Source organism: Rhipicephalus sanguineus, chromosome 4 (genome assembly GCF_013339695.2).
Source record: "Rhipicephalus sanguineus isolate Rsan-2018 chromosome 4, BIME_Rsan_1.4, whole genome shotgun sequence".
Lineage (NCBI taxonomy): Eukaryota > Metazoa > Arthropoda > Arachnida > Ixodida > Ixodidae > Rhipicephalus > Rhipicephalus sanguineus.
In genome coordinates this window covers 80,402,256-80,428,275 of record NC_051179.1, presented here as the reverse complement: position 1 = coordinate 80,428,275, position 26,020 = coordinate 80,402,256, and the positions used below count along the sequence as shown (strand labels likewise).

The 26,020-nt window shown below is 46.2% G+C and overlaps 1 protein-coding gene across 1 annotated transcript in view; it reads left to right on the top strand.

Annotated features, from left to right (window-relative positions):
* LOC119390292 (calphotin) overlaps positions 1-26,020 on the top strand; it is an 806,323-nt gene that overhangs the window by 352,962 nt on the left and 427,341 nt on the right. Inside the window, exon 3 of the mRNA XM_049415248.1 lies at positions 4,655-4,747. Within this exon, the coding sequence (XP_049271205.1) occupies positions 4,655-4,747 (93 nt within the window). The remainder of the gene's footprint in view (positions 1-4,654; positions 4,748-26,020) is intronic.

The window sequence follows — 26,020 nt, the reverse complement described above, 5'->3', positions numbered from 1 at the left end:
TTTCAGTGTGGTTCTCCTTGAAACAGCCTCTGTACGACGTCCCGAAAACGGCGCTTAGCCGCCTCACCTGACCCGCCTCGGCGTCACCCGTGACTTTGGTCAAGCTTTTTCTTTTTTGTGGCTCCCAGTTCCTTTGGTGTAAATCACAGTGGGGTTCATTGAAAAAGTATTTTCCCAAGAATGAGCAGTTTTGGTTTCATTTCCGAGGTGCTAGGGGAACTTTTGTGCGGTGTCGTCAATTGACGACGCCAGGTTTTGGTTTTCTGAGGTCCTAAACATTAGGAAAACACGCACAAAAAAATGTCTCCGGACAAAACAAAACATCCAGGACTGAAAGGATCATCTCCCAATGAGTTCGGCTGTGGCTTGCGTCCTAGTGGGCACTTCAGCTTCTTTTTTTATCCTATGTACTGCTAAAACTGAGAAACACTATGCGCGCCATACCTCTGCCCATTGTAATTCGTCAGAGTTAGTATTTTGCATACGTGAACCTGACCTTGCTGCTCAGATAACTTCCTTGGCATATTGCGCAACTGCTTCAGTGTCACAACATGACGCGTTTGCGTTTTTACAACCCCACTTGCTATTTACGTGGGAGCCTTGCAGACAGCCTTACTTTACATGAATAAGATGGTTTCACTCACATGCGTTTCTATAATTCCGCCTTGGCCGATCATACAAAAAACTGCGTTCTCACTATCACTATAAACAGCACCTTCGCGAAGCACTCTTCATCGGATTCTCAAGAATACTATCACTGCAATATTGTAATGCGAAGGTCATTTACAAGAAAATTATAACTGCTTGCTATATTGTAGGTTGGACATAAAGAAAGGACTCATAAAAAATAGGGCGCTGGGGGGCGATATGAACATCGTCTCATCTTATGGTGTAAGCGGGAACTTTGACATTTTACGTGACATAAAGTTTGTGTCATATAGGACACTCTTCCATATAAACACCAGTGAACTGAAAAAAGAAACAATGCAGAAAATAAGCTCAAAGGAGTTTTCGCATTCCAAGTAGTATACCCCTGTTCCCACCCTACTGATGTATGCACCCTTCTCCCTCCATCTTATAAAACTATATTACATTCGCATCTTTAGAAACAGTGCACCTGTGCATGCACAAATGACCTTATTACCATGACAAATTCACTCACTTAGAACTACAATACAAAAAAAGGAAGCTATATTTGTGAGACTGCAATGTAACGAATTGAACACAAAATCATATCTTTCCGCTTTTCTACTAACAAATGCCGATTTGAAATCATATAATACCCTTCATCACGGCAGAGCATTAGCTCCATAACGAACCTATTATCTATTTACTTCAGCACCGATTGCAGGTGGCTTATCTGAACAGATTCCTGCAATCTGCCCATGAAGGCAGAATGACAAAAACACCGTTTTTCAAAACAGTGTCTTATCTGCTCCAAGTATATTTACGCGGAATGATTTATAACAAGTGCCAAGATTTAGCAGCCCAAGAAATATATGAGACCAGCTAATATGAAAAAACGCCAGGCCTGCGCGGAAAGCGCAGCACAGTCACAGCGAAAGCTGGAAGAGCGGCATTTCTAGAACCCGTTATAAACTCTCTTGTGGCTACGAATACAAGTACATTAGGAACGTACCCACTACGCCACAAATCATAATTTTTGGGAAGTTGGGAAGCACCCACCCCGACATTATTCGTTATTCTGCGGAGAAGCGAGGTACCATCTGTGAGGCATTATGGGGACTTTGTTATTGCGGTGGTTGATGACGATGAAGAATTATGGCTGAGCCCTCTGTAATGGGTTGGAAGCTTTAACCACTAGTTACGTAATTCGTATTGTGTGACGCCCGGTCGTCATTTAACTGTCCCACCATGATTTATAACATACGTTAGCCGGAGAAACGGAGAGCGAGAGAGAGAAGGAATTAACTTTATTGAGAGCCTGAGGAAATGGATCATGGGAGCCTTATGGGCTTCCTTGGCAACCAATAGAAGTGCACTTGCCAGGAACCCACTACGCTATAAATCATCATAATTTTTGTGAAGTAGGGAAGCAGCCACTATGCAATTTTTCGTCATTTTGCGGATAACCGTGGTACTCGCTAAACACCTGTAAGGAATATTGTGTACTTTGTTGATGCTGTGGCTGAGGACGATGAAAAATTATCGCAGAGGCCTTTGTAATGGGTTGGAAGCACTGAACAACCCACTCGTTGCGCAATTTGCATTGTGTGACGCCCGGTGACAGAATTCGCGTTTGTATGACGCCTGGTTGTTATTTATCCTTCTAACACACTACATTACATATGTTAATATGGTTCCTTGCCGACATGAAGCCTGTATAGGGTCTTTTTGCAAAGCAGTTTCAAGCACCGGCATGGCCCCGAGGTACAACACTGGGCTCCCACGCAGAGGGCCCGGGTTCGAACCTCGCTCCATCCTGGGATTTTTTTCTTATTTCCTTTTTTTTCTTATTTCGTGCGATAGTGGTTACGGACACCGGCGGCGGCGGCGGCGGCGGCAGCGGCGGCGGCGGCGGCGGCGGCAGCGGCGGCGGCGGCGGCAGCGGCGGCAGCGGCGGCGGCGGCGGCGGACAACTACGGCGCCAAAAACGGCCGTTGAAATGATCTCATAACAGCTTTCGCTGTAAAAGGTGCCACTTCGCAACGCACAATCTACGGCTTAGTATGGCCACGCGGATATCTGTTTCAATCATCATCGTAGCCTGCACTTCGTGCGCGACGTAACTCATTACTGGCTGTTTATCGCGGACACGCGGAGCTACTGGCGATCGTCAGTACCCGCGGTACCATCGTACCGGCTACGACCAAAGTCTGTAAACGCTCTTTGCGTGACCGGTTATTCAACCACTCGGCTTCACACCAATGCAGGTATCAGCGTCATCGGATATGTCGCCGTCGTACAAACGAATCTCAGGCGAGAGTGCACTGGGCACTTTCGCTGTCGCATGTTTCGCATGCAGGTCTTGTTCTCCAGGTGCAAGGTCTATCACACGGCGCTGCCTCGTGCGGTCATACTGTGGCCTTCGCGGCGCACAATTATTTCGCTCCCTCGGCGATGTGCCTGAGACAAGTTATTTATTATTTTTATTTTACTGCAACTCTCTTACAACGCATGGCATAATGCTCGGTCACCCTTTCACCGCTGCGTTGATGTTTCATGACCCTCAGCTTCAGACCAAACAGGTCCTCGGGCCTTTTATTTATCGCTTTTTTTTCTTCCGCATTTCTTACAAGAGTGCTTGCCAAGGCCAGTGCGTGATGCTTGTCTACAATTCGCCCAGATTGTACCCTTTCAGCATACTCGTGTATTATTCCTTGAGGAACACGGCTGGAATAACCAAGTTAATGCTGGACTCTCATGTTCGTCTTTCTTGCTCTCTGGATGAATTTCATTATCTATCTTCCCGCAAGAGGGCGCGCACAAGAAAACATTTCTTGTATAAAAGGGCCCTCGAACAGAGCTCGATCAGCAGTTGGCTCAACAGCAGCTCTAAAGTCACAATGGTAAGAAAGCTTCTCCTCGTATTTCGTGACTAATCGGAGATAAGGAATGACCACACGAACAAGAAGAAAAATAAGCTGTATTTCTTACAAAGCAGTCTAATACAGAACTTTCTTGGGCTGAGTATGGCAGCTGATGTATTCTTTTCATAGCTGACATTTCTTTGATCCTAAACGATTTGAACCCTAATAGAGTAGTCAGACCCGTAGCCAGGAATTTTTTTCGGGGGGGGGGGGGGAGGGGGGGCACTTGCTGAAAACCTTGACTTTTTAAGAAAAACACTTATTTTTATTATTTATTTTTTTGTAAAAACACATACTTCACCAAAATTTCGAGCGGGGCGCAGGCCCCTAGGCCCTCCCCCCCCCCCCCTGGCTACGGGCCGGACAGTAGTTCAAAAAGAACATAGCCTCATTTTCTGACTAACAGTGAAAACCATTATGATAGAGGAAAATTTTGCATGATTTAGCACTCAATCGGGAGACATTCAGGAAATTTGCTTTAAAAGCAAATACATAACTTTTGCGTGAAAGATAACCTCGTACCAATTCAGTCTTCAAGACTGCTTAAATTATTTGGCTAGAGCTGTTAAATATATTTCAAGTGAAGTGCTAAATATACTAGAAAATTCACATTTTTCGTGATAGAATAAGTGCACATATTGCGTTACGCTACTCATAAGACGAGCGGATGAACAACCACCGCACGCAAAACTGTGCACATCCCCAAACAAATGCCCATAACCTTGCAGATCCGTGCCTGCGTCCTCTTGGCTCTTGCCACCAGCGCTTTTGCTGGCTACACCGGCTACGCCCTCGGCCACGGTTACGGTCTCGGCTACGGTCTTGGCTACGGTCTCGGTTACGCCGGCTATGGCCACGGCTATGGCCTCGGCTACGCCGGATACGCTCCAGCTGTGCACACTGTCGCCCACGCTGCCCCAGCCGTTGCCACCTATGCCCACGCTCCAGTCGCCACCTATGCTGCTGCTCCAGTTGTTGCCGCTGCTCCAGCTGTGACCAGGGTTGCCGCTACATACGCTGCTGCCCCAGTTGTCGCTGCTGCTCCAGCCGTGACCAAGGTTGCCACCACCTACCACGCCCCAGCCGTTGCCACTGTGGCTCACGCTCCAGTCGCCACCTACGCTGCTGCCCCAGTCGCCACCTACGCTGCTGCTCCAGCTGTTGCCACCTACGCCGCTGCCCCAGCTGTGACCAAGGTCGCTACCTACCACGCCCCAGCTGTCGCCACCGTGGCTCACGCTCCAGTCGCCACCTACGCCACTGCCCCAGCTGTCGCCACTGTGGCCCACGCTCCAGTCGCCGCCGCTGTTGCCGCTCCAGTCGCCACCTACGCCACTGCCGTCCACGCTGCCCCAGCTGTTGCCACCACCACCGTCCACCACGCCCCAGCTGTTGCCACCGTCGCCCACGCTGCTCCAGCGGTCGCTACCTACCACGCCGCCCCAGCCTACTACGGCTACGGTGTTGGAACACTCGGCTACGGTGCTGGCAGCTACGGTTACGGTCACGGTCTCCTCGGCTATGGCCTGAACTACGGCTACGGTCTCGGCTCTCCCTTCCACTACGGTGCCCTTCTCCGCAAGAAGTGTGAGTATATATTTTTGAAAAGGAATATTTACGTAAGTTTACGTCAGTGACGCTTGCTTACCTTGACTTAAATTACGCCAGTAAGATGAAGCGGAAGATTTGAATTGGCATTGCTATATTTTTTCACTGAATTACACATGCTAGCATACTTCATTTTGGCAAATAATGGTTCTGCTAGAGCCGATATGGAATTGCAGTTTTACGCAAATATTAAACTGTGGTGTTTATGTAATTGTAGTTCCTAGCTTATATTCTTTCCTTTTTTTCCCTCGTTACAGAAACCATCTAAGTGAAACTAACCTGAACATCAAGAAGAGAAGTTATCGACATCAACTTCCATCATGCACCATTTTAGATAGTAGTTGCAGCGAGAGAATAAAAATGGTCTGCACTGCATTTATAGCCTGTCTCCCATTCTTTTCTTGTGCGTTCCACCATACGGGCTGGAACAGGAATCCTTTCCCAGAGCACGCTTCCAGGAACTGCGTTGTGCTCATACATAAGTGTTAAATTGTTTTATCTTCATTGATCTTTAGCAGCCTACCATCGCAAAACTAAGGATCAGATCAGGTCCATTTCTGAGCACGTTATTCTCGAAGTATTTACAAACGAAGGAAATTTGATGATGCTGACAATGAGCTGTTTTCATTCAAATATATCCCAAATATCCAAACAAATGTAAACACTAACAGGTCTAACAAGTAGAATCCTAATTTCATAGGTAATATATTTCGAAGGATTTCTCAACAATTTCGTGAGAAATAGGATAAGGCGTTAGCATATTTGTAACTGCACACCAATGATGGATACCGAAGTTCTGTATCCTGCATGAGCTAGATTTTTTGAAAGTGGCGGCTTGATGTGACTGTGCAACGTTAAAACATTAGCGAGTGTTAAGCAAAAAAAAATATTACAAATGAGTCGTACATTGCGGAGAGGTTTCACAGATTGACTTTTCCGCTTTAATTCATGATTAGGCGCTGTGTACTAATTTGAGACATTGTTTCTTGTTACTGCGTTTCACTTCTGTGATTGTAAACATGACACATTTTGTTCCACCCTAAGAAAAACCTAACATAAAAATATCACGACGTCAATTGCAAATTATTTTGCTACAATCGATAGCTTTGAGTGTACGCTGTAGAATACGAAGGCAAATGTCTTTCAAATCGGTGACGGGGCTATCAAGGAAATCAATTTCAGGGTGCACACGTATTTGAGTTAGAGCTCACAAGCGAATGTTCCTGAGCCTACAAACCGGAACAAGGAGAGGTAATTTCTGTTTACCTGGGCATAATTATGTGTCATGTGCTCTTTTTACTGTATAAAGGGAGCCTCAGCTACCGGGCACCAATATTATAAACAGAGTAACTGCAGAAAATGTGGTAGTAATTGTTTCATTATTTATACTTCATTAGATAATAATAATTATAATGATATTTATAACGCGAGAAGTACCCGCCTAGTTATAAGAAAGCCAAGTAGGCGCCTGTAGGTAGGTTTAAAGAGGCATGACACCCAGTATTCGATCATATTCAGTGTGGTTTAATATTTGTGCGTTTATAAACAAGCTAGCAAAATTTATGCGCAATTTGTCGAGCGCTTATTTGCAGCTGAATATTTTTTATAAACAAGCAAACAGCCTGATAGCCAGGCAAAAGTGGCGCACTCGCGAGCCGTGACGTTACAAGCTGCTTGCTTTGAGGGCGTCCCCATACCGGCGAACCATTTTTAGGGTGACAGCCTTAGATGCCTCATCAGACGCGAAAATTGACCGTCGGCGTCCCTTGTCGGCGGCGTCAACACCAGTGATGCAAAAATCATGTTCACGTGATGACGGCGTCATATGACGTCTTCTTGACCCCACAGATAACGTAACATTGTGACGTCATCATGATGTCACATAACGTAACGTCAAAGGATGACGTTATCACATAACGTAATATTGTGACGTCATCATGACGTCACATAACGTGACGTCAAAGGATGACGTTATCACATGAAATCGTCGCTTGCTTAAAGGTGGGCCGATCACGGAGGCCGTGCAAAACCAGGTAAGGTGCAGAAAGCTTGCACTGCCTCCGATCCAGGGGCCAGTACAAAAACACGTTAGGTGGAGAAAGTTTTCAAAGAGGGGAGAAAACTTTCGGAGAGAACAAAAAGAAGATGGCTTTCTCCTTCGAGTCGTCTTAGGCAAATGCATAAGAGACCCTGTGAGTTTGTTGCGTGTTCAGCTGCATGTGCAATCGAGCTGTTTCAGCTTCCTTCAGCTTGGTACTAAAATTGAACAATTTGTAGCTCTGAAACATTTTTAGAAGACAACGGTAGCGCTTCATGTAGCACATGAAGTCACACACGCCATGACAAAATGGCGGACGTCGGCGGTGGGCGGGGTTTATAGCCGCCTTCTTCTAGGGCTCATTTGGCACGCACCGAAATATTTCTTTAGAATCTATTTTTGATATATAATAATAATTGTTGGGGTTCAAAATCCCAAAACCACGATATGATGATGAGAGACGCTGTAGTGAGGGCTCCACAAATTTCGTCCACCAAATGTTCTTTAACGTGCACCAAAACCTAAGCGCACGGGCCTCAAGCATTTTCGCCTCCATCGAAAATGCGGCCGCCGCGGCCGTGATTTGATACGGCGACCTGTGGATCGGCAGCCGAGCACCATAACTACTAGACCACCGCGGCGTGTACTTTTCACTTAAGTACAAGCACAATAGACCCTTTTCGCTGAAAACTGCAAATATTTGGGTTGCCGTTTCGTGGCCCCTTCAAGTGTTATCAATCTGCGCCACTTTCAGCATATTTAATGGCGTGGCAGTCTTTCCTCTGAAATAAAGAAAGCACAAGAAATATATATGAGGAATACCACGTGACATTGCTACTACACGCATAAGAAAGTAGCGTCATCGAATAAGCTTGGTGGAAGCAACCGTTTTGCCTCCCGTGCGCCAACAAAGACAGCGTTTAGTACCTTGTCGACGGCATGCAACAAGCGCCAGCAAAAACGCCATATTCATTGTCCATATCTGGCATTGCCGGCTGAACTCATTCATGACGCTGCTGCAGCGCTCTTGCGATAATGGACTGACCTATGAGCTTGCTTTTATGGCGATAGGTGTAGCCATGAACTCTCATCACTGCTCTTTTATCTTTTAAATGCGAATCATTTCTTAGCGAACCTTTGGCACTTTGAGCACTTCTCTCTACGTATCTATTTATCTATCTATCTAGCCGCCTACGTCTGGGTGCTCTCATGATTGCCTCCTTCACTTGGTATAGACCAAAATTGGCACGGGACGGTAAGAAGATCTGACGAATATGACTGTCGGGTCATGATATCAATAACGTGAAAATCCTGTCGCGTACGTCTTCAAACCTTTTCCTCCATACACGTGTGGCATATACCCGTATACCACGAGCCGCGGTGTACGGGTATGCACCACAAGTGATTGACAGTTTATATCTACCCAGGAGCGGCGACAGGAGACATTGATAATTTAAATGCGAGAGCGTTAAGAAAGACCGACATCGGCACCGTTTACCCGACGAGTGAAAATAATAAGAATAAGGATCCCAGCACGAATCGAACCCAAGCATTCTGCGTCGCAATCAGGTATTCTACCACAGAGCCATGCCAGGTCTATGAACTGGTTTGGAAAAGCAGCCTATGCAGGCGTAATGGCGGTGCAACGTCCACTTTGGTTGTGGCGCTGGCTATCTAATTTTACAAGAAAGCAATAAACACCACATATGTACTCCTACGATACAGGCGTCATATCAGGTTAACGTCTGTGGTTGAAGTGTTGGCTCCGCTTTCGTGACAGTCTAATAAACATTACATTTGTATTCCTATGATTCAGCAAGCTATATTGAAGCATTGCTTGACCCCGGAGGAATACATTAACGAAAGTTACGTGCGATATTCACATGGTTGCACCATAAAGTGCACTTAGTTTCGATAATACTGACGTATGTACTCTAACGTGAGGGCTCACCTTACGTTGCAACATAAGTTACCCTTTAAACGCCAGTTTTGTTGACGTGCCTGGAAAGACCAGGATGTGCATACAGCTACTACACTTACAAAAATACGTCGATACATCTCGTAATGCTTGGCTGAAAGCCATAAAATACAGCATAGAAGTACTCGCTGACTGCTTCGCATGAAAGCGATTCACACAACGAGTGGGATCTGCCGAATGTTTCTTTCTTTTCATTGATGCGAGTTTCACATGTCCTATTATATCCGAAAAAAGGTGTATAGAAAAGCGCCAACATCTCCTCAAGGTCATAAAGTTAAAAACAATGGAATAACCATCTGAAAGGAATTTATCAACGCTGCAGGAACTGTTATATAGAGATCTGTCACGGCCAGACCGAAGCGATGCGTTGCTTAACGGTGGCGCCGCAGATAATGCGTAAGCTCGGGGATGCTATACATATTTTTTTTTTTCTTTTCACGTTATCCGCTTAACTCTGGCTACCTCAAAGTGAGCCTGTTGAAGGGCGTTGCTTCCTGGCGCGGGGTTTCGGGAACGTGGCATGTTCATGTTAGAGCGATAGCTCTACTCTCCCAGGCACACCCCACACGGTGGTCTAGTGCATGGGTTCTCAAATTGGTTTCCGCGGAACCCAGCAGTTCCGTGATGGACATCTTAGCGTTCCGTGAACGTACCAGAATGAATGCAACCCGCTCCCTTTTTACCCCCATTAGGAAATAATTTATTTATTTAGTTAGGTAAATTTGCATTGCACTTTGCGTTTAACCAAGCCATCGCCCGCGGCCTCTGCTCATCGGGTGTCTGCGGGTAGCGAGAGACCCACGTGGTAGCAGCACTAAAGACTCGTCGTCTACTGCGCACCTTGAAACTTGCGTGATTTGCGGACACGTGGTGACAGAACGCGCGGAGCGCTGGTAATTGAAGCTCGTGAGCGTTCAGAGCAGTTCTAATGACATTAACTGACACCTCGGCGTTTTATTCGTAGTTCTTGGTGCGTCGGCGTTCACGCGGCACAGTTTTCATACATACCACTGCTCTATGGCGATCTTGTAATCAAAACGCGCAGCACTTTGATACACGTAAGAGGCGTGGCTTCGTGACGGCTGTGGGCTACACGAGCATTTAGGTTTAGCTTTACGACCGGTGTATCGGTCGACGGCCGTTTCGCTGTGTGACTGGCATGCCTCCTTTTTCGTTTTGCAGCAAATAAAACATGCCTCTGTAAGTCCGGCGCTTAGTTTGCGTGAGCACATTGCTTACACTGCGCGGAGCCTGAAGCATGCAGTGTGTGGTCAGTGGGCGCTTTACGCGACTCGTGGAGCGGCGCGGGCGGGAATCGCAAGTCTATATATTATCGGGAGTTCTACACCAACGACGATGGCCTTTGATATTATTCGCCTCGAGATCTTGAAGTGGCGCCCTCTCGCGTGTGACGTCAGAGCTGGGGCTCCGCTCTCAACCGCGCTGCAGCAGCCGCTGCTCCTGTATGCGGATCGTCTGCTTCAGGTGGGAACTTTGTCGAACGAAAAGCCTCGCGACGGTCAACTAACGCCTGCAACGAATGTTTTCGAGTGTAATCTTGAACTTTTTTCAGTTGCGGCCCAATCGACAGGGCCAAGAAATCCCCCGGATGGTCGACGAGTGCGTCGATGTCACCGGCCGTATTGCTGGTTAGAAAGTGAAACTATGTGTGAGTGTTCTCGCTCGTTATCTTGTTTCCGCCGTACGATACTGATTAGTTTGGGTGGTGCTTTCGATATTTCAGTAAGCGTGCCCTTCTCCAGCATTTACAAGTATGTACATAAAGCTTGTGAAAGGTAGCGGTGCCTCATCGAGGGTGAGGCAGTGTACGACGCAGGCCACGTTGTTGAATGCGCGGTCGAGGCCGTCAACGGAGATCGCATCACCGCCGCTGCTTTCGTTCTGCAAACAAGCGCGCAAGTGCCGCCTTGTTGCACACCCCCTTGCCGATACCCATGACCGCAGTTTGTCCCGTAATGCTGGTTCAGTGAGAACGATAATACGTCGTAGTTGTTATTAATACCGCACAGGGCCGTCGCATGGGTATTAGAGTATAACAAATAGTTAATCGCTGATTATACCACGCACAGGTCCACAGAGATTAACGTGGCAAAGGCAAGATGGGTCCACTTTCACGCCACGCAGCCTAACGAAAAGCTTAAAGAACTCCGCTTTTAAAAAAGTGTCTGCACTGCCTCAGGTGACAACTTTTAGAGAATGTGCACCAAACAGTGGCAACAGGTTTCGCTTATGACATTATGATAAGCAGTCCACTAGGCGCGCGCTTGCCTTCATAAGTAAAATACGTATGTACGCCACCCAAATGCAGCCGTATAGTCTCAGATATCCCCCGCCGCTCAGCTGAGCTCACGAGGCGCGCTTTCCTGCAAGGCAATTCGGAGGCCGCGTCGTCGGCTCTTTGTCTAGGGGCCTTCGCGGCAGGTTGTGGGACGGCACCACACTTGGTGTAAGTCGCCTATGCTTATAGCCTGCGTGCAATACACGCCTTAAGTATTGGCGGGGCGCTTAAACACGGTCACAAGCTTACCTAAGAGTCGCGCGTACGGTGGGTAGCAAAAGTCACTGTCCGCGAAGTGCTTGCTGCACGCAGTCGATGAAGGCGTGGGGCGCTAAAACTTTCCATTCTGAGCTTGCAATGCACTTCTTCTTCAGGTTTGGATCCTTAGGGTAGTTGTGAAAGCTAACGCCTTTTTCACGAGCGGACGAAGTACACTGAGGCACAGAGCACTACTTCACCATTGCGCAGCACTCGCCGCGGTGACAAGCGGCGGCAGTTCTAAAGAACAAAGAGTTGTAGTTCTAAATGAACGTTAAAAGCAGTCCCACGGTTGTTCGAACAGCGTCAGTAGACACCATACGCAAGATGACCAATTGAACTGCTTTTTTGTTGAGATTTACCAAAACGGTGGTTTCAACACGGCGCCGGGCCTACGTAGCAGACGAAAGCGCGCGAATCCCCGCTCTGACGTCATACAGGCGCCGTTCGCAGCGCCGCCATCGGTCGCACACCAGGCCAATAGAAAAGAGAACAGGCCAACGCTGGCAGCGTTAAAAAATCGGGCGACGCTTTACCTTTAAGAGTTGAACGCGATAGCGATATACGGCCCCATCCACATCGTGCTCTGTTTCGCTTGCCATTATGTTCAGTCACGCGGTCTCTCTCTCTCACACACACACACACACACACACACACACACACACACACACACACACACACACACACACACACACACACACACACACACACACACACACACACACACACACGCACACACGCACGCACGCACACACATACACACACACACACACACAAACGCGCGCGCACGCACGCACACGCACACACACATACACACACACACACACACACACACACACACACTCGAAGTACCTATAGTAGTAAAGGTTTCCGCCCTCTTCAACAGCACTTTTATGACAACAGTGTACCCACTACGTGTGTGTAAGAGAATGCGCGCAATAATGTGTATGCCCTTTGTAATGGGTGGCATGCTTTGTGTCAGCAGGAAACTACGGGCGTGGTATTTTTCGAAGTTACGATGCGCCCACTACGTGTTCGTAAGTAAGGGAATACGCGCAGTAATGTGTGTACCTTTTGCAATGGGTGGCCGGCTTCTCCCCCACCCCACTTCTTTAGTACCTGTGGTGTTCGAGTGTTGACCCGAAGGTCACGGCACCGAATCTCGCCCGTGGGGGCCGCATTTCGACGGAGGCGAAGTGCTAGAGGCCTAGGTAGGTAAAATTTCCGGAGCCATGCACTACGGCGTCTCTTCCTTACATGATATGGTGGCTTCGGGACGTCCCTCATAATCAAATGGTGGCTTTGGGACGTAAAATCTTTGCAATTTTTATTAAAGTCTCCGCAATTCGACCACATTACACACGTCTATGCTTGCCTTGTAATAGCTAAAGCTACGTAGAAATAATGCAGCCTTGTGCTGTCATCATAATAGGCCCAAGATAAAACCGCTTTGACGTTCCATTGACGGACCGCATTACATAGCTACGGGTACCTAAACCTGAACCGCATATTATAGCTATGTTAATGAAAACCAACAGGTAATGAAGCCAATGAAAGCGTAGGGCCGTTAATTCTACTGTTTAAGTGTATTGTACTAATTATGATATAGATGTGAAGAAAAGAAAGTGGACGAAAAGACAACTTGCCGCCGCTGTAGGGACCAAACCTGCAATCTTCAAATAACTCGCCCGATGTTCTATCAACTGAGCTACGACGGCGGTGGTCCTCTCGTCCACTTTATCGGGTATTTATGTGCATGCAAAGCCTGGCAGTGTTAGTCAGCGCCGCTCATAGCCATGACGGCGAGTGTGGAAAACTACTCTTTTTTACCAGCTGGCGTCACCTAGCGCGTGATCTTTAACGAGAGGACAGCTGACCGCTGTTGGTTTTCATTAAAGGGACACTAAAGGCAAATATTAAGTCGACGTCGATTGTTTAAATAGCGGTCCAGAAACCTCGTAGTGCTACTTATATGCCAAGGAAGTGCTTATTTTGAAATAAAACCACGTTTTAGTGGTCCGCATCGCGTTAGCGCACTTCAAATCACCCGCCTGAAATCAGGCTTTCACACGTCACTGCTGCCGTGACACACGTTGCCCGCCTTTACAGCGCGGCGGCGTGCACTGGCGGCATGCACCATTCATCATCACATGCATGCGGCATTTTGTCGAACTTTATGTCAGAGCGACTTTCACGAGCACGCAAAACACAAATACGCGCTACCGAAACTACCACTGAGACGCGACCGCGTGAGCGAAGCAGGGCGCCGGGCGAAGCGCAGTACGGCGAAAACGGAACCTTTGAACCACGCGCGCCGTTCCCCACTGCAACGCCAAAGAGGTTATTTTTTCCATGAAACAAACAGAAACGAACAAACAGCATTTTATTACGTCTGTTGATGCACGGAAGGTTCTTTTTTTATTGCTACTAGTTTGATTACTAGTGAATAATTGTAGGCAGACTCTCATACGTCATCGGGATCATTTTGAAAATGTGCCGCTCGTGGCTCTCATCGTGTGATACATTTAGCTTAATTTCTCGGTAAGTAGGGCACAGCTGTTGATAATATTGCCGTTTTAGACGTTGTCATACACTGAGCTTTCACTCTGACATAAATTGTTATTTGCCTTTAGTGTCCCTTTAAGGTTGTATCAAAAAAAGAAACAAGCCCTCAAAATTTCCTTTCTTTCGTTTATTCATAGCGAGAGCTTCGTTCCGGCAGACTTGATGCCTTCAGGTAGCATGCGAGGGCCTATTGGTCAGCTGTCCGCTCGTTAAAGGATCACGGGCTACGGGAGGCCAACTGGCACAAAAAAAAAAAAACAGGAATGTTCCGCACTCGCCGTCAGGGCTGTGAGCCGCGCTGAATAACACGCCCAGAATTTGCATGCTCATAAATACCCCATAAAGTAGCAGAGAAGACGACCGCCAACGTAGCTCAATTGGTAGATCATCGGGCGCATTATTCGACGGTTGAAGGTTCGGTCCCTACCGAACGCAAGTTGTCTTTTCGTCCATTTTATTTTCTTCACTTGAATATGGTAATTGGTACAATACATTTAAAATGTATAATTAGTGTCCCCTACACCTCCCTTGGCTTTATTACCTGTTGGTTTTCGATAAGTTTTATCGAGGAAAGAAATGAGCCCTCAAAATTTCCCTTCTTTCATTTGTATCATAGCTTTGGGCCCTTAAAGGACCCCTGACACCAAAATTGAAACCTCGAGATGTTTGTGTTGTTTGACTTTCCTGTATACGGGGGCACATCTGACCGATTATTAGCGACGAACGTTGCCTTTAAGATATCTTAATTTGGTTTTAAAGTAAGCATGAGTGCTCACTTGAGTTGGCTGCACCTTGCGACATCCTGGTATGACGTAGATAGAGGCCCCGCACGACGTTGACGTCACAGAAGGTTTGCGGGGCGCACGTGCGCAATACGACGACTGGCACCCGGCGAGGCCTATTGTTCCGCATTCCTCTCGCTCTGTTGTCGGGCTGCTCTCGAGGTTGTTTTCGTGAGGGGTCACGCGCTTAACAGGTTTAACCCATACCGAGGCACCTACATGCTTTCAATCTCTACCACGCGCGGGGCCCCGATTTGAAAACCGCGCTTTCAACGTCACCACAGCTTGAGTGCACGTGGTCTTTGACGCTCCCTCGCATGGGTCGCTAGTTTCTTGTGGTTTTTAGGCGGGCGTTTTGAAGTGACGCTAAAATGGTCACAATTAACTACGCTAGAATTAGTTATACGATACGCTAGAGCATTTACGATTTAACTTAGGGATTACCAGACCCAAAGCTACAAATTACAGTAAAAAAGTCACCAACAAAAATTCTGTTGTCAGGGGTCCTTTAAGACGGCACAACACATTACCGTTGCGGACGTCACCAATATATTTCTCTTTCGACCAATACCCATGTATGACACCCCAGTCAGTTTGTCGTAAGCTGGCATGCAATCGACGCAGTAGAAACATGCCATCTACTTCCTACAAATGTTACCATGGTGAGCTTACTACTGTGGTCACACACGTGATTGTGTGTCTCACAAAAGGCATAGGTGCATCACGTAATCCGAAGCGCTGCCGGGCAGGTCGGGTCGGGATCAGCAAAATGATTCGCATAGCATCGGTTTCTGGTAGTCTGACGTAGAAACTGCTTAGTTTTTAAGGTATTTCCCTTCCAACACATTCACTATTCTCAAGAATAGTTTTGAGGCCAGAAAGGCTACCCGAAGCTCCGTTCGAATGCAGCCATTCTTAACGCTCGCTGCTAAAGTCGTGTGCAACTTAACACAATGGGAAACATGAATGTAAGCTATTCCGAATTTAGGTCCCCATAAATTGCGCGAAATTGAAGAGTTGAAAGAAGGATATCCATGAGAACTGTACACACCGAACTGCACACGAGGAATTTCCTCATGTGCAATTTCATCCTAGCGATCGTCATTTTTTCACATCGAACTCATGGTGCACACGTGTCCGATGAGTCCGTCTCACCCTTTCCAGGACATTCACCGCCTTCAACGCTTCGCTATCTTTCACAGCAAGGCAGTCCAGTGCTGCGGCAGATCTCGAGCTTTTCTTTTTGTGTGCATTGAAGTCGAAAATATCTCATTACCGTCCTCTTCAAGGTTAAAGGCGCCACGCTTCATTACACTTCGGCGAACGTACGATTTCACATCCAACTCCGGTTTTACTTCTTTACGGAGACGCGCGGAATAACAAGACGGCTCGAGATACTCCGCCCTTACAATTTTTTTACTTGAATTTGTTGCTTGGTCTCGCCTTACAGCATAATGCGAAGAAGAATTTTTTCGTATAAAAGGGCTTGCGAGCTGCTCACATTCAGCAGTTGGCTCAACAGCAGCTCTAAAGTCACCATGGTAAGAAAGCATGGCTACTAGGTGCCCGAATAAGCAGGGTGTTGACTATGGCTAGTTGGTATTCCTGAATAAGATTGTTAACTATTACGATAATGTCCACAAAACTACAAACACAACCAACTTTTTTTTTCGCCGAATGCTCCGTCTCCTCGAGCAGCTTCCATGCCCTAGCACTACGGCTGATAAAGAATAATGGTAGAATTCCTCATAAGGAAATTAAAATGCCCACCATTCCTGGGTGGTTTCAAACGAGGGCTGCGCAACCTTTTCTTATCAGTTTGTGTACCAAGAAAATCAGGATGAAAAAGAAACGGATAAGGCAGTAACGTTTTTAACGAAAATATTCGATATATCTCTTCTGAGATTTACGAAGTTTTTTCTAAGTCCTAGTACATTGTATACATAAGTACGGCTTATTTAGGTGTTTGTCACATGTACTGTTTATAGCGCAGTGTTCTCCTAACTCACCTGCTACACAATATTACAATGAAAACAATAATTACCAGGTTACAGAAGCCTCAGTGGTTTGGCAATGTACCTTAGAAAAGCTGATTTTATGCTGTGTCTGCAAGCTCGAACATATGTGAAGCGAACACCCAAGAAAGTTATCGACGCTGAAAATCACGACCAAAAAAGCACCTTCAAAAGGCATGTCAACAACTCTGCAGATCCGTGCCTGCGTCCTCTTGGCTCTTGCCACCAGCGCTTTCGCTGGCTACACCGGCTACGGCCTTGGCCATGGCTACGGTCTTGGATACGGCCTTGGCTACGGTCTCGGCTACACCGGCTATGGTCACGGCTATGGCCTCGGCTACACCGGATACGCTCCAGCTGTGCACACTGTCGCCCACGCTGCCCCAGCCGTTGCCACCTATGCCCACGCTCCAGTCGCCACCTATGCTGCTGCTCCAGTTGTTGCCGCTGCTCCAGCTGTGACCAGGGTTGCCGCTACCTACGCTGCTGCCCCAGTTGTCGCTGCTGCTCCAGCCGTGACCAAGGTTGCTACCACCTACCACGCCCCAGCCGTCGCCACCGTGGCTCACGCTCCAGTCGCCACCTACGCTGCTGCCCCAGTCGCCACCTACGCTGCTGCTCCAGCCGTTGCCACCTACGCCGCTGCCCCAGCTGTGACCAAGGTCGCTACCTACCACGCCCCGGCTGTCACCACCGTGGCTCACGCTCCAGTCGCCACCTACGCTGCTGCTCCAGCCGTCGCCACCTACGCCGCCGCCCCAGCTGTCGCCACTGTGGCCCACGCACCAGTCGCCACCGCTGTTGCCGCTCCAGTCGCCACCTACGCCACTGCCGTCCACGCTGCCCCAGCTGTTGCCACCGTTGCCCACGCTGCCCCAGCTGTCGCTACCTACCACGCCGCCCCAGCCTACTACGGCTACGGTGTTGGATCCCTCGGCTACGGCGCTGGCAGCTACGGTTACGGCCACGGTCTCCTCGGCTACGGCCTGAACTACGGCTACGGTCTTGGCTCTCCCTTCCACTACGGTGCCCTTCTCCGCAAGAAGAAGTGTGAGTATATGTATTTCAGCATTTTGTGCAAGGCTCAGTTAGTCAACGTCATAGAACATGAATTTATTGCAGCTCCAAAAGGAGCTTTTTCTTTACCGGAACGAGTTCTTTGTGGATGGCTTAATATTAACGGCATATATTTAACAGTGGCAGACATGGCTGTTCAGATGCAAAAAAGAAAAAAAAATGTTTTAGATATCTTCAATATTCACGCGATTTCTCTCTAAGCATTGCCTAATACGCTCGTTTCTTTTTCTCCTTACAGAAACCTTCAAGCTGTAACTTATTTGAATATCAAGAACTACAGTTATAGGCATCAACTTCCATCAGGATGCAATGGACGAATAAAATTTATCTACACAACATCTCCAATATTGTGTCACTCTTTGTTTATTCATTCGTGTTTTACCATTTTGTTTATTGATTCATGTTTTAGTCAATCATGTTTAAGCCGGATAAAAAATGAACCGCCTCGCTCACTTTCATACTTCTCTCAGATTTATTGAGTATGGGGTGTGCTTTGAGTTAGTCGTCACACAGAAAACGACTTTAAGATTGATGTAGCTTCTTACAGAAGCATCTCTTGATGCAAGCTTTGAGCTTTTAGAATGGCGTTTATTGCATTTGTAATCAATAGTTGTTCTACCATTTGACAAGCAGTACACAAATCGAGTAGCAAAGAGTGATTTTCAGAAATCGTCGAAGTCAAAGCATAAAATAGAGTGACCACTTTTACTAATGCATATACTTACCTCAAAAAGTGCAAGCAATATTTAATCACCCCATCTTTCAGATTTCTTTAAAATGAAACACCTTTGCCGTCATGGCAGTGCTTGTGCAGCACTTTTAGTATATGTATAGATTGTTTAGCCGAATTCCTATGAAACATTTAGCAATCAATTCTGAGATGAAATTGATAGCTGGGTGGTATCCCCTATACTTGAGAAATAATATATTGATGAAAAGATGAAAAGACCTGCGTTTACTGAAAACATTTATACATTGGGTGGTGCTGAATTTATTCCTGAGCCTAGCAAAGTATTCTGCTGTGGTGTGGAGCACAGGAATCCACGTTATATTTACTGTTGGGTATTGCATACTTTGATTACTATTAGGGGCGAAGCATTGTAGGGTCTCGCCTTGTCGGCATGTCATGTCGTTGTCAGTATCCATCATAATCGGGTATGAGCCACAAAAATTGGGTAAATCACACTACGCGCCACCGGTCTATACTACGCATATTATGAGTTAAAGGTTCACCGTCAGTGCCTATATCATTATTGTTGGCTGAGCAGCGGTGCCAGAATCCCCGACGAAATTTATCAAGGCAGACAAGCTTCTTATTTAAAACTACAGACACAAAAGTGCATCTCCATGGTAAAGTCCCCTATTTGAAACACCACTTCTTGAAACATATCTGCACATGCGCCACAAAAAAATGGGGTAAATTCCACTACTCGACACCGGTCCATACAAAGTGTATTACGATGTAAAGATTCACCATTACTGCCTAAACATCATGTTTGGCTTAGTAGCGGTGCCAGAATCCCCGACGAGATTTACCAAGACGCTCAAGTTTCTCGTTTAAAACCACAAACACAAACGTGCATCCCTACGGTAAAGTCATCTATTTGAAACATCCCTTCTTGAAACATATCTACAAAGTGATGGTGCGTTAGTGGACCGCTAGTGAGTAAAGCGTAACGAGTAAAGATTTTGCTGTGGGAATTACCGGCGCACACTGCATGCTTCGCCCCTCCCCAGGTTTCACGTTAGTGTAGCTGAAACACCCTTCCCTACATGCTTTGCCACTCGTAGCCCGCGGAATCGTAGGGGGCAAACCGAGGTGAGACGGTGGCTATAGGAGTCATTGTGCTCTGGCAAATAATTTTTTTCCTTTTTTCTCCTGCTTGAAGAAATATTTGTGAATATGATAAGTGTTTTATCAATCGTCGGTAAATATCGCCAAAATGGGTGTCACAAGCAGGTTATTTTCATGCTTTTCTTCTACACAGCTACTGTTTCTTCTACACAGCTGCAGAATAAACCAAGCTCGGTTAAATGTTTGGACAAAAAATATAGTATCACCGGACCTTTTATGGTCGGCAAATCCCCGTAAAGCGTTCGTGAAAGCTATCATCATCATACCAACGCATGCTCTCTCCACCTGCTTCTTCCTCTTCTGCCTCGCTCCCCGAAAACCTGCGCTGCGCCGATTTGTCCGTCGTGAGATGCATTAACTTGGACGGACGAGAGAAAGAGAGAGAGAAAGAAAGAGGGAGAGAGACATAGAGAGGAAGAAAGAAAAGAAAGAAGACAGAAAGACTGAAAGAAACAGTCAGATAAAGACAGAGGCACGAAAAAACAGACAGCGAAAAAGAGCTGGAAAAACAGAGATCGGGAACGAAACAAAAGGAAAGAGAGAAATAACTAGGGTAAGGTGGGGCAAAACGCGATAAAAATTTGAAAATAGTGAATGTCTTTTTTTTATTTCACTCGTTACCATAAAATGTCAACGCAGGAACTTTCTTTTGGGCACAAGGTATGTACTACATAAATATAGTCATGCTGTGACGGTTCAAAATATTATTTTAAAAAGAAACAAAAAATGCACCACATGTGTCATTTTGCCCCAAGCTGCGGGACAAAACGAGACGCTGCATGAGGCAAGACGAAACAGCGTCAAAAAATTTCATCCTTTCAGTTCTTGCTGTAGAAGCACTTCAAATTGACTCCGTGGGCCGCCACGCAGTCTTCATGCGCCCGGTCTTTGCACTCCACGCATTGAATCCACACAGAACCCCGCGCTGTGCGGCTGCGAAACTCCTGAACCACATTCAGTTCTTTTGGCCAATGCAGCATACACACCACATGTACTTGACAAATGGATTAGACCCAGACAAGCAATTGCAAACACTTCTCCTCGATGCCCACATTGTCAAGAATTATGCAGAGCAGATTTACACCACCTCATTTGGATTTGCTCAGCTTTCTCGCGAGGAAGAACACGCATCCAACACTTGCCACGCGACGACATAAGCGCTTTAGGAACCGTACTACAGTCGAATGATGAAGCACAAAAAGCACTTGCGAACTATGCTAGTATAAGTGGCCTGTTTGAGTGGTGTAGAAGAGGTCGACGATCTCGCGCGAGAGCGACTCCATTGAACTTATACCGAAAACGGATTCACACCAAGTGATGTTAATTTATTGTGCATATGCTGTTTACCGAACAATCCCTTCCCCACCTATTTCCAAACTGCGGCCGAGCGCCTTCCTCTCCTGCGAAATAAAGGTTCAATTCATTCATTCATTTTCAGGTCGTTTTCCTCCCAGGAAACTCTAGATGATATTCTTTTGTACTTCCGCACCATCCTTAACAAAAAATATAATATATAAAGAGCGCAAATAAATGGTTCGCTTAATAAGACACTCTCCAGGACAATTCAATGCCTTTTTGTCGCGTTTTGCCCCTCTCACATTCCCGAATTCAAAATATTTCTCCTTTGGATCACGGCACCAAATCAACTAACCTTTTGGTGGCATGTAGCTAGTAGTATAAAGTAACAACATAAATAATTACATTGTTGTACTGATGCCGGAGTAGCTTCATGCACGGATCCGAAAATTTGGCCGAGCCGAATTTCGCCACTTTTTGGTGGGTCACGAACACCCTGAAAGCAGCCGCGCAATTTTTCCTGCGCGAACGCTGTGAGCAATCATGAACTTTTACACATAAAATTTCGAAAACTACTGGCACCTATCGCCGAAATTGAGAAACAAACAAAAAAAGGAACTTTTCGTATTAGCTATAGAGAGCGGCAAAGTCAAAATGTCGCGTTTTTCCCCGCGTCTCATTATGCCCCGTCTTACCCTATATATAGGAGAAAGAAATACAAGGAAACAGAGACAGGAAAGAGATAGAAAAAAGAGAGAAAGCGAGGAAGAGAGTGAGGGAGAAAGAAAGAAAAGGTCAAGAGAAATAAGGAATGCCGCCCAGCTTTGCTGTTGTTTCCAACCTTGCGCCACTAGTGCAAGCCGCACCAATTTTTTTTCATCGCCCTGGGTTTTGAAAATCGCTCCAGAGTTAACGATTCCGCATAAGGCATTAATCGTCAGCGGCAACTCGTCGGCCGGGCCCAGCGGATAGGCCAGGCCAGACTCCTCCTACCTTCACTAACTAGCCATTCTTCAGTGAATGTTTTCTCTCTCTCAGCCATCCGTCATTTCGGGCAGAGTTGCTTCTTTGACTTTGCATAGCTTTACTTGCTTGAAGGTATACACCTGCTCGATGGCGTCTAAATAAGCAATGGAATTTCTCATGGTAACTGAATCACATCTGTTCGGTTTCACGAGCCAAGAACAATATAATTATGAGCCATGCCATAGTGGGTACTCCGGATTAATGTCAGCCATTTGGGGTATTTTAATCTGCAGGCATATTGAGTCATGGCTCTTTAGTCTCCAGGATAAAGCTTTATATTAAGAGACATTGTCTTTCCGTTTTTAATGTTGTTGTTACATCAGTTTTTCTAGAATAACTGAAGTGAATTGTTTTTCTCATTGACTTCCCGAATGGCGCGTAGTATAAATAACTTTAGAAAGAGCTCCCAGCTTGCATAAAGTCACGTTACTGTATTGTTAAAGTTACGACTACTAGTACGGGAGTAGAAGTCTGGCTGATGGGAGGATGCGGACTTTAAGCGCACTGTAATTGCATCTGCTGAAGACAAATTATTACCATGAAGCCGAACCTTGAAAAATGACATGACTGGCTCCAACCCAATGCATCCTGTGTGTTTTGCAAAGGTTCTGCATAATATTTGAGTGAAAAGCTGTTCGCATGCAGCTAAAGGTATCTTGTATTGCTGTTGAATATAACTTTGAAATACAGTGCTATACATTCAAACTCACATGCGGACAAAAATCTCGGTGACATCCATCAGTTACATCGTGGCTTTCGAGGGGAGGAAGGAGAGGAAATTGCGTGTGAAAAGATAAATATGAGGCAAGAAAAGGAGAGAGAGATATGGGGGAAAAATGCAGATAGGGTGGTGTGATGCCACACATCAGGACGCGATGTGAGTGCAAGCGCATGACGTCGCGCTTCAGAATTCACAGCTGGCACACTGCCAAGGGAGAGGAGGGGCGTGTACTTGGGTTCTTTGTGGTGGACTTGGCAGATTGTCTGTGACATTCCAAAGGTTGTGACATTTGTCGTGGATATGCGTACCATTAAGTACACATCCAAAATGTTGCGTTAATGTCAAAGAGCCGTGTGGAAACTGTATTGGCCGAGGCATATGAAACGTGTAAGGTTAATCTTAACTCCGCATGCCGAAGAGAAGCGCCGTTCACATGCGGCAGAGCGATTCGTTCTTATTGACGAAAAAAAAATCAATGCATGGTCATCTTGAGCGGTCCACTTGAAAGCATGGCTCAGCACTACAGTGAGGAGAGTAGGGGATTAAGACTATAGCAGAGATGGGAGATCTGAACCAACATATTGTGCTGTCATGCAGACGTCTCTTGCCTATATCGATTAAGCGACTATCAGGAACCTTAATTTACAGGGTTTGGAACTAATGCCCCAGAGGTGCCCGAAGAATACCGATGGAGTAGAATGGACAGCTATTGATTGTGCAGGCTGCCATTACCAGAAGGGGAAGCCTTAAGACATAGTTCAGTGAGACGAGCAAATCGCTCGCTCTTGTAATATAGAGCTTTGCGCAAGCGCGCGGTTGCAGTATGTTGCTTGCAATAGAGTTCTTAAACGTCCTGCCTTTAAAATTATTGCCCTATGTCTGAGAACAATCGCCGCAAAAGAAAAAAAAAGAACGGAAAAGAACAAAGAAAGGCATAAGTTAATTTCACTTATCGTGGTATTGAATATCACTTGGAACAGAAAAGTACACAGGATGCAAGGCTGATTTTTCGATGGCTTCTTTTCCTGCATGAGAAATCACAGTACACGCATATGTATCAATCCTTCAGAGGCAGAGTGCTGAAAAGCCGTAGAAGTGGAATGGCACATAGGTTTAGAATAACAGAGAGCTGAGCTAGCTGGTAAGTATTCATTCTAAAAAGACAGGGCGTGCAAACACGCACACAAGAAAGAAGTCAGAACACCACAAACGCCGACTAACAACTGAAGGAACGCACAACGGCGGAAATGAAAGAAGGCACGAAAACATATCTGCGCATGCCCATGCAATAGGCGAAGCTATCAGTCCGGCCCGCGTAGGGGGTTTACGCGGCAGATAACTGTTAAGGCATTCGATTTCATCTTTATGCAAGTTTTTCAACGGTTGGCTCACGCATGCGCTACTACTATTCTCTATATGTCATGCCTCAATCATCAGGCGCGTTTATTCATTTCTATGCCGGTACAACACTGCGCATTCATCGAATTTTGGCGTGCACTTACACTCTCGACAATGTAGGTAGATTAGAAGGTGAGCCTCCGGCTAGCGATCTCTTATGTTCCAATAATCTCTGGTTAATGCAGCGGCCCGTCTGTCCTACCAGTAGCACAAGCAGTTGAAAGGGACCTTGGTCTTCAACATCATCGTCATCATCAGTCACAGCATCAACAATGTGTGCAGCTACATAGCTGTGCATATTGCCGTACATACGCGTCCGTCGTAGCTGCAACTGCATATGCGCCATAGGGAGTTAGCAACGGCCAATGTCTCGTGCACAAATGTTCCTTCCCTCACAGCATGGTTTTGGTGTCCACAGAGATGCGAAGCATGGCACGAGAATCAGTAAGGTAACGCGAATGGGGCCTGGTAACGCTACCGCATAGCACTCTTAAAAGCGAAGCTTAAGCGTTCTCTGAGTTTTATATATATTTTTTATGAAAATGCACAAAAGCATCTCTTCGTACAAGTCTTTGCTTTGACCTATGCAAGCAGCTTCAACTCCGATCTAGCAAGTCATCCTGTCATGAAAGCTCACTCCACCGAAATATTCTCAGTTCTGCTAAGACGGGCCATAAACATCATGAGTAAATATTGCGATACATTCCCCTCTTTCTTTCGGCTTGGCGTACTCGCTCAGCCACTTGCTTGGCGACTGTGCCGATTCCTGTACATGCTGCAATAATACTTTGTCGAGATTGCCATATCAAGTTGCGATGGTGGTGTTACAAGATTTTCACGTCTTGCATTTTTTGTCGGGCCATCTTGTGACTGCTATGCTGCAAAGCGTTATTTAAAAGACCAATACTTACGCAGTTTTTCACAAGCGCTGCTCATCCGATTTGCATGAAACATATTCCGAAATGAACGTCGAAATTAGATAATTATTTTTAAAAGAAATACTTCTCGATAGACAATGTGCCGCTTTAGTAAGGTCAGACAAAAAAGAGAACTTCAACTACCTGCAAACATAAAATTTGGTAAAATGGGCACTCGGAAGAAAATTACCACTACAGTCACGTATTTCGCCACATTTCAAGCGAATATAAGTTCTGTTTCGCCACTTTTTCTGTTTCATGGTTCACTAGTGTTATTCCTTACAGGTGCATAATAATTCCTCATCGTATCGTAATACTAGTAACTATTCGCGGCGGCTATACCCATAGGCGGCAAACATGCATGCATTGTAATTTAATTTTGTCGAACTCCTTAGAATGCATCGTACCGTCAATGATAGGTGATGAGCTTACATGGAAAACGTGGTACGTATTGAAGTTGGCATCGCACCAACAATTTGCAGAGGAATATTGTTGTTATTTGTTGTTATTGGTTTATTTGTTGTATTGGTTGTTATTTTACCCTTCTACCACACTACATTACATATGTTAATGTGGTTCCTTCCCGACATGAAGCCTGTATAGGGTCTTTTTGCAACGCACTTTCAAGCACCGGCA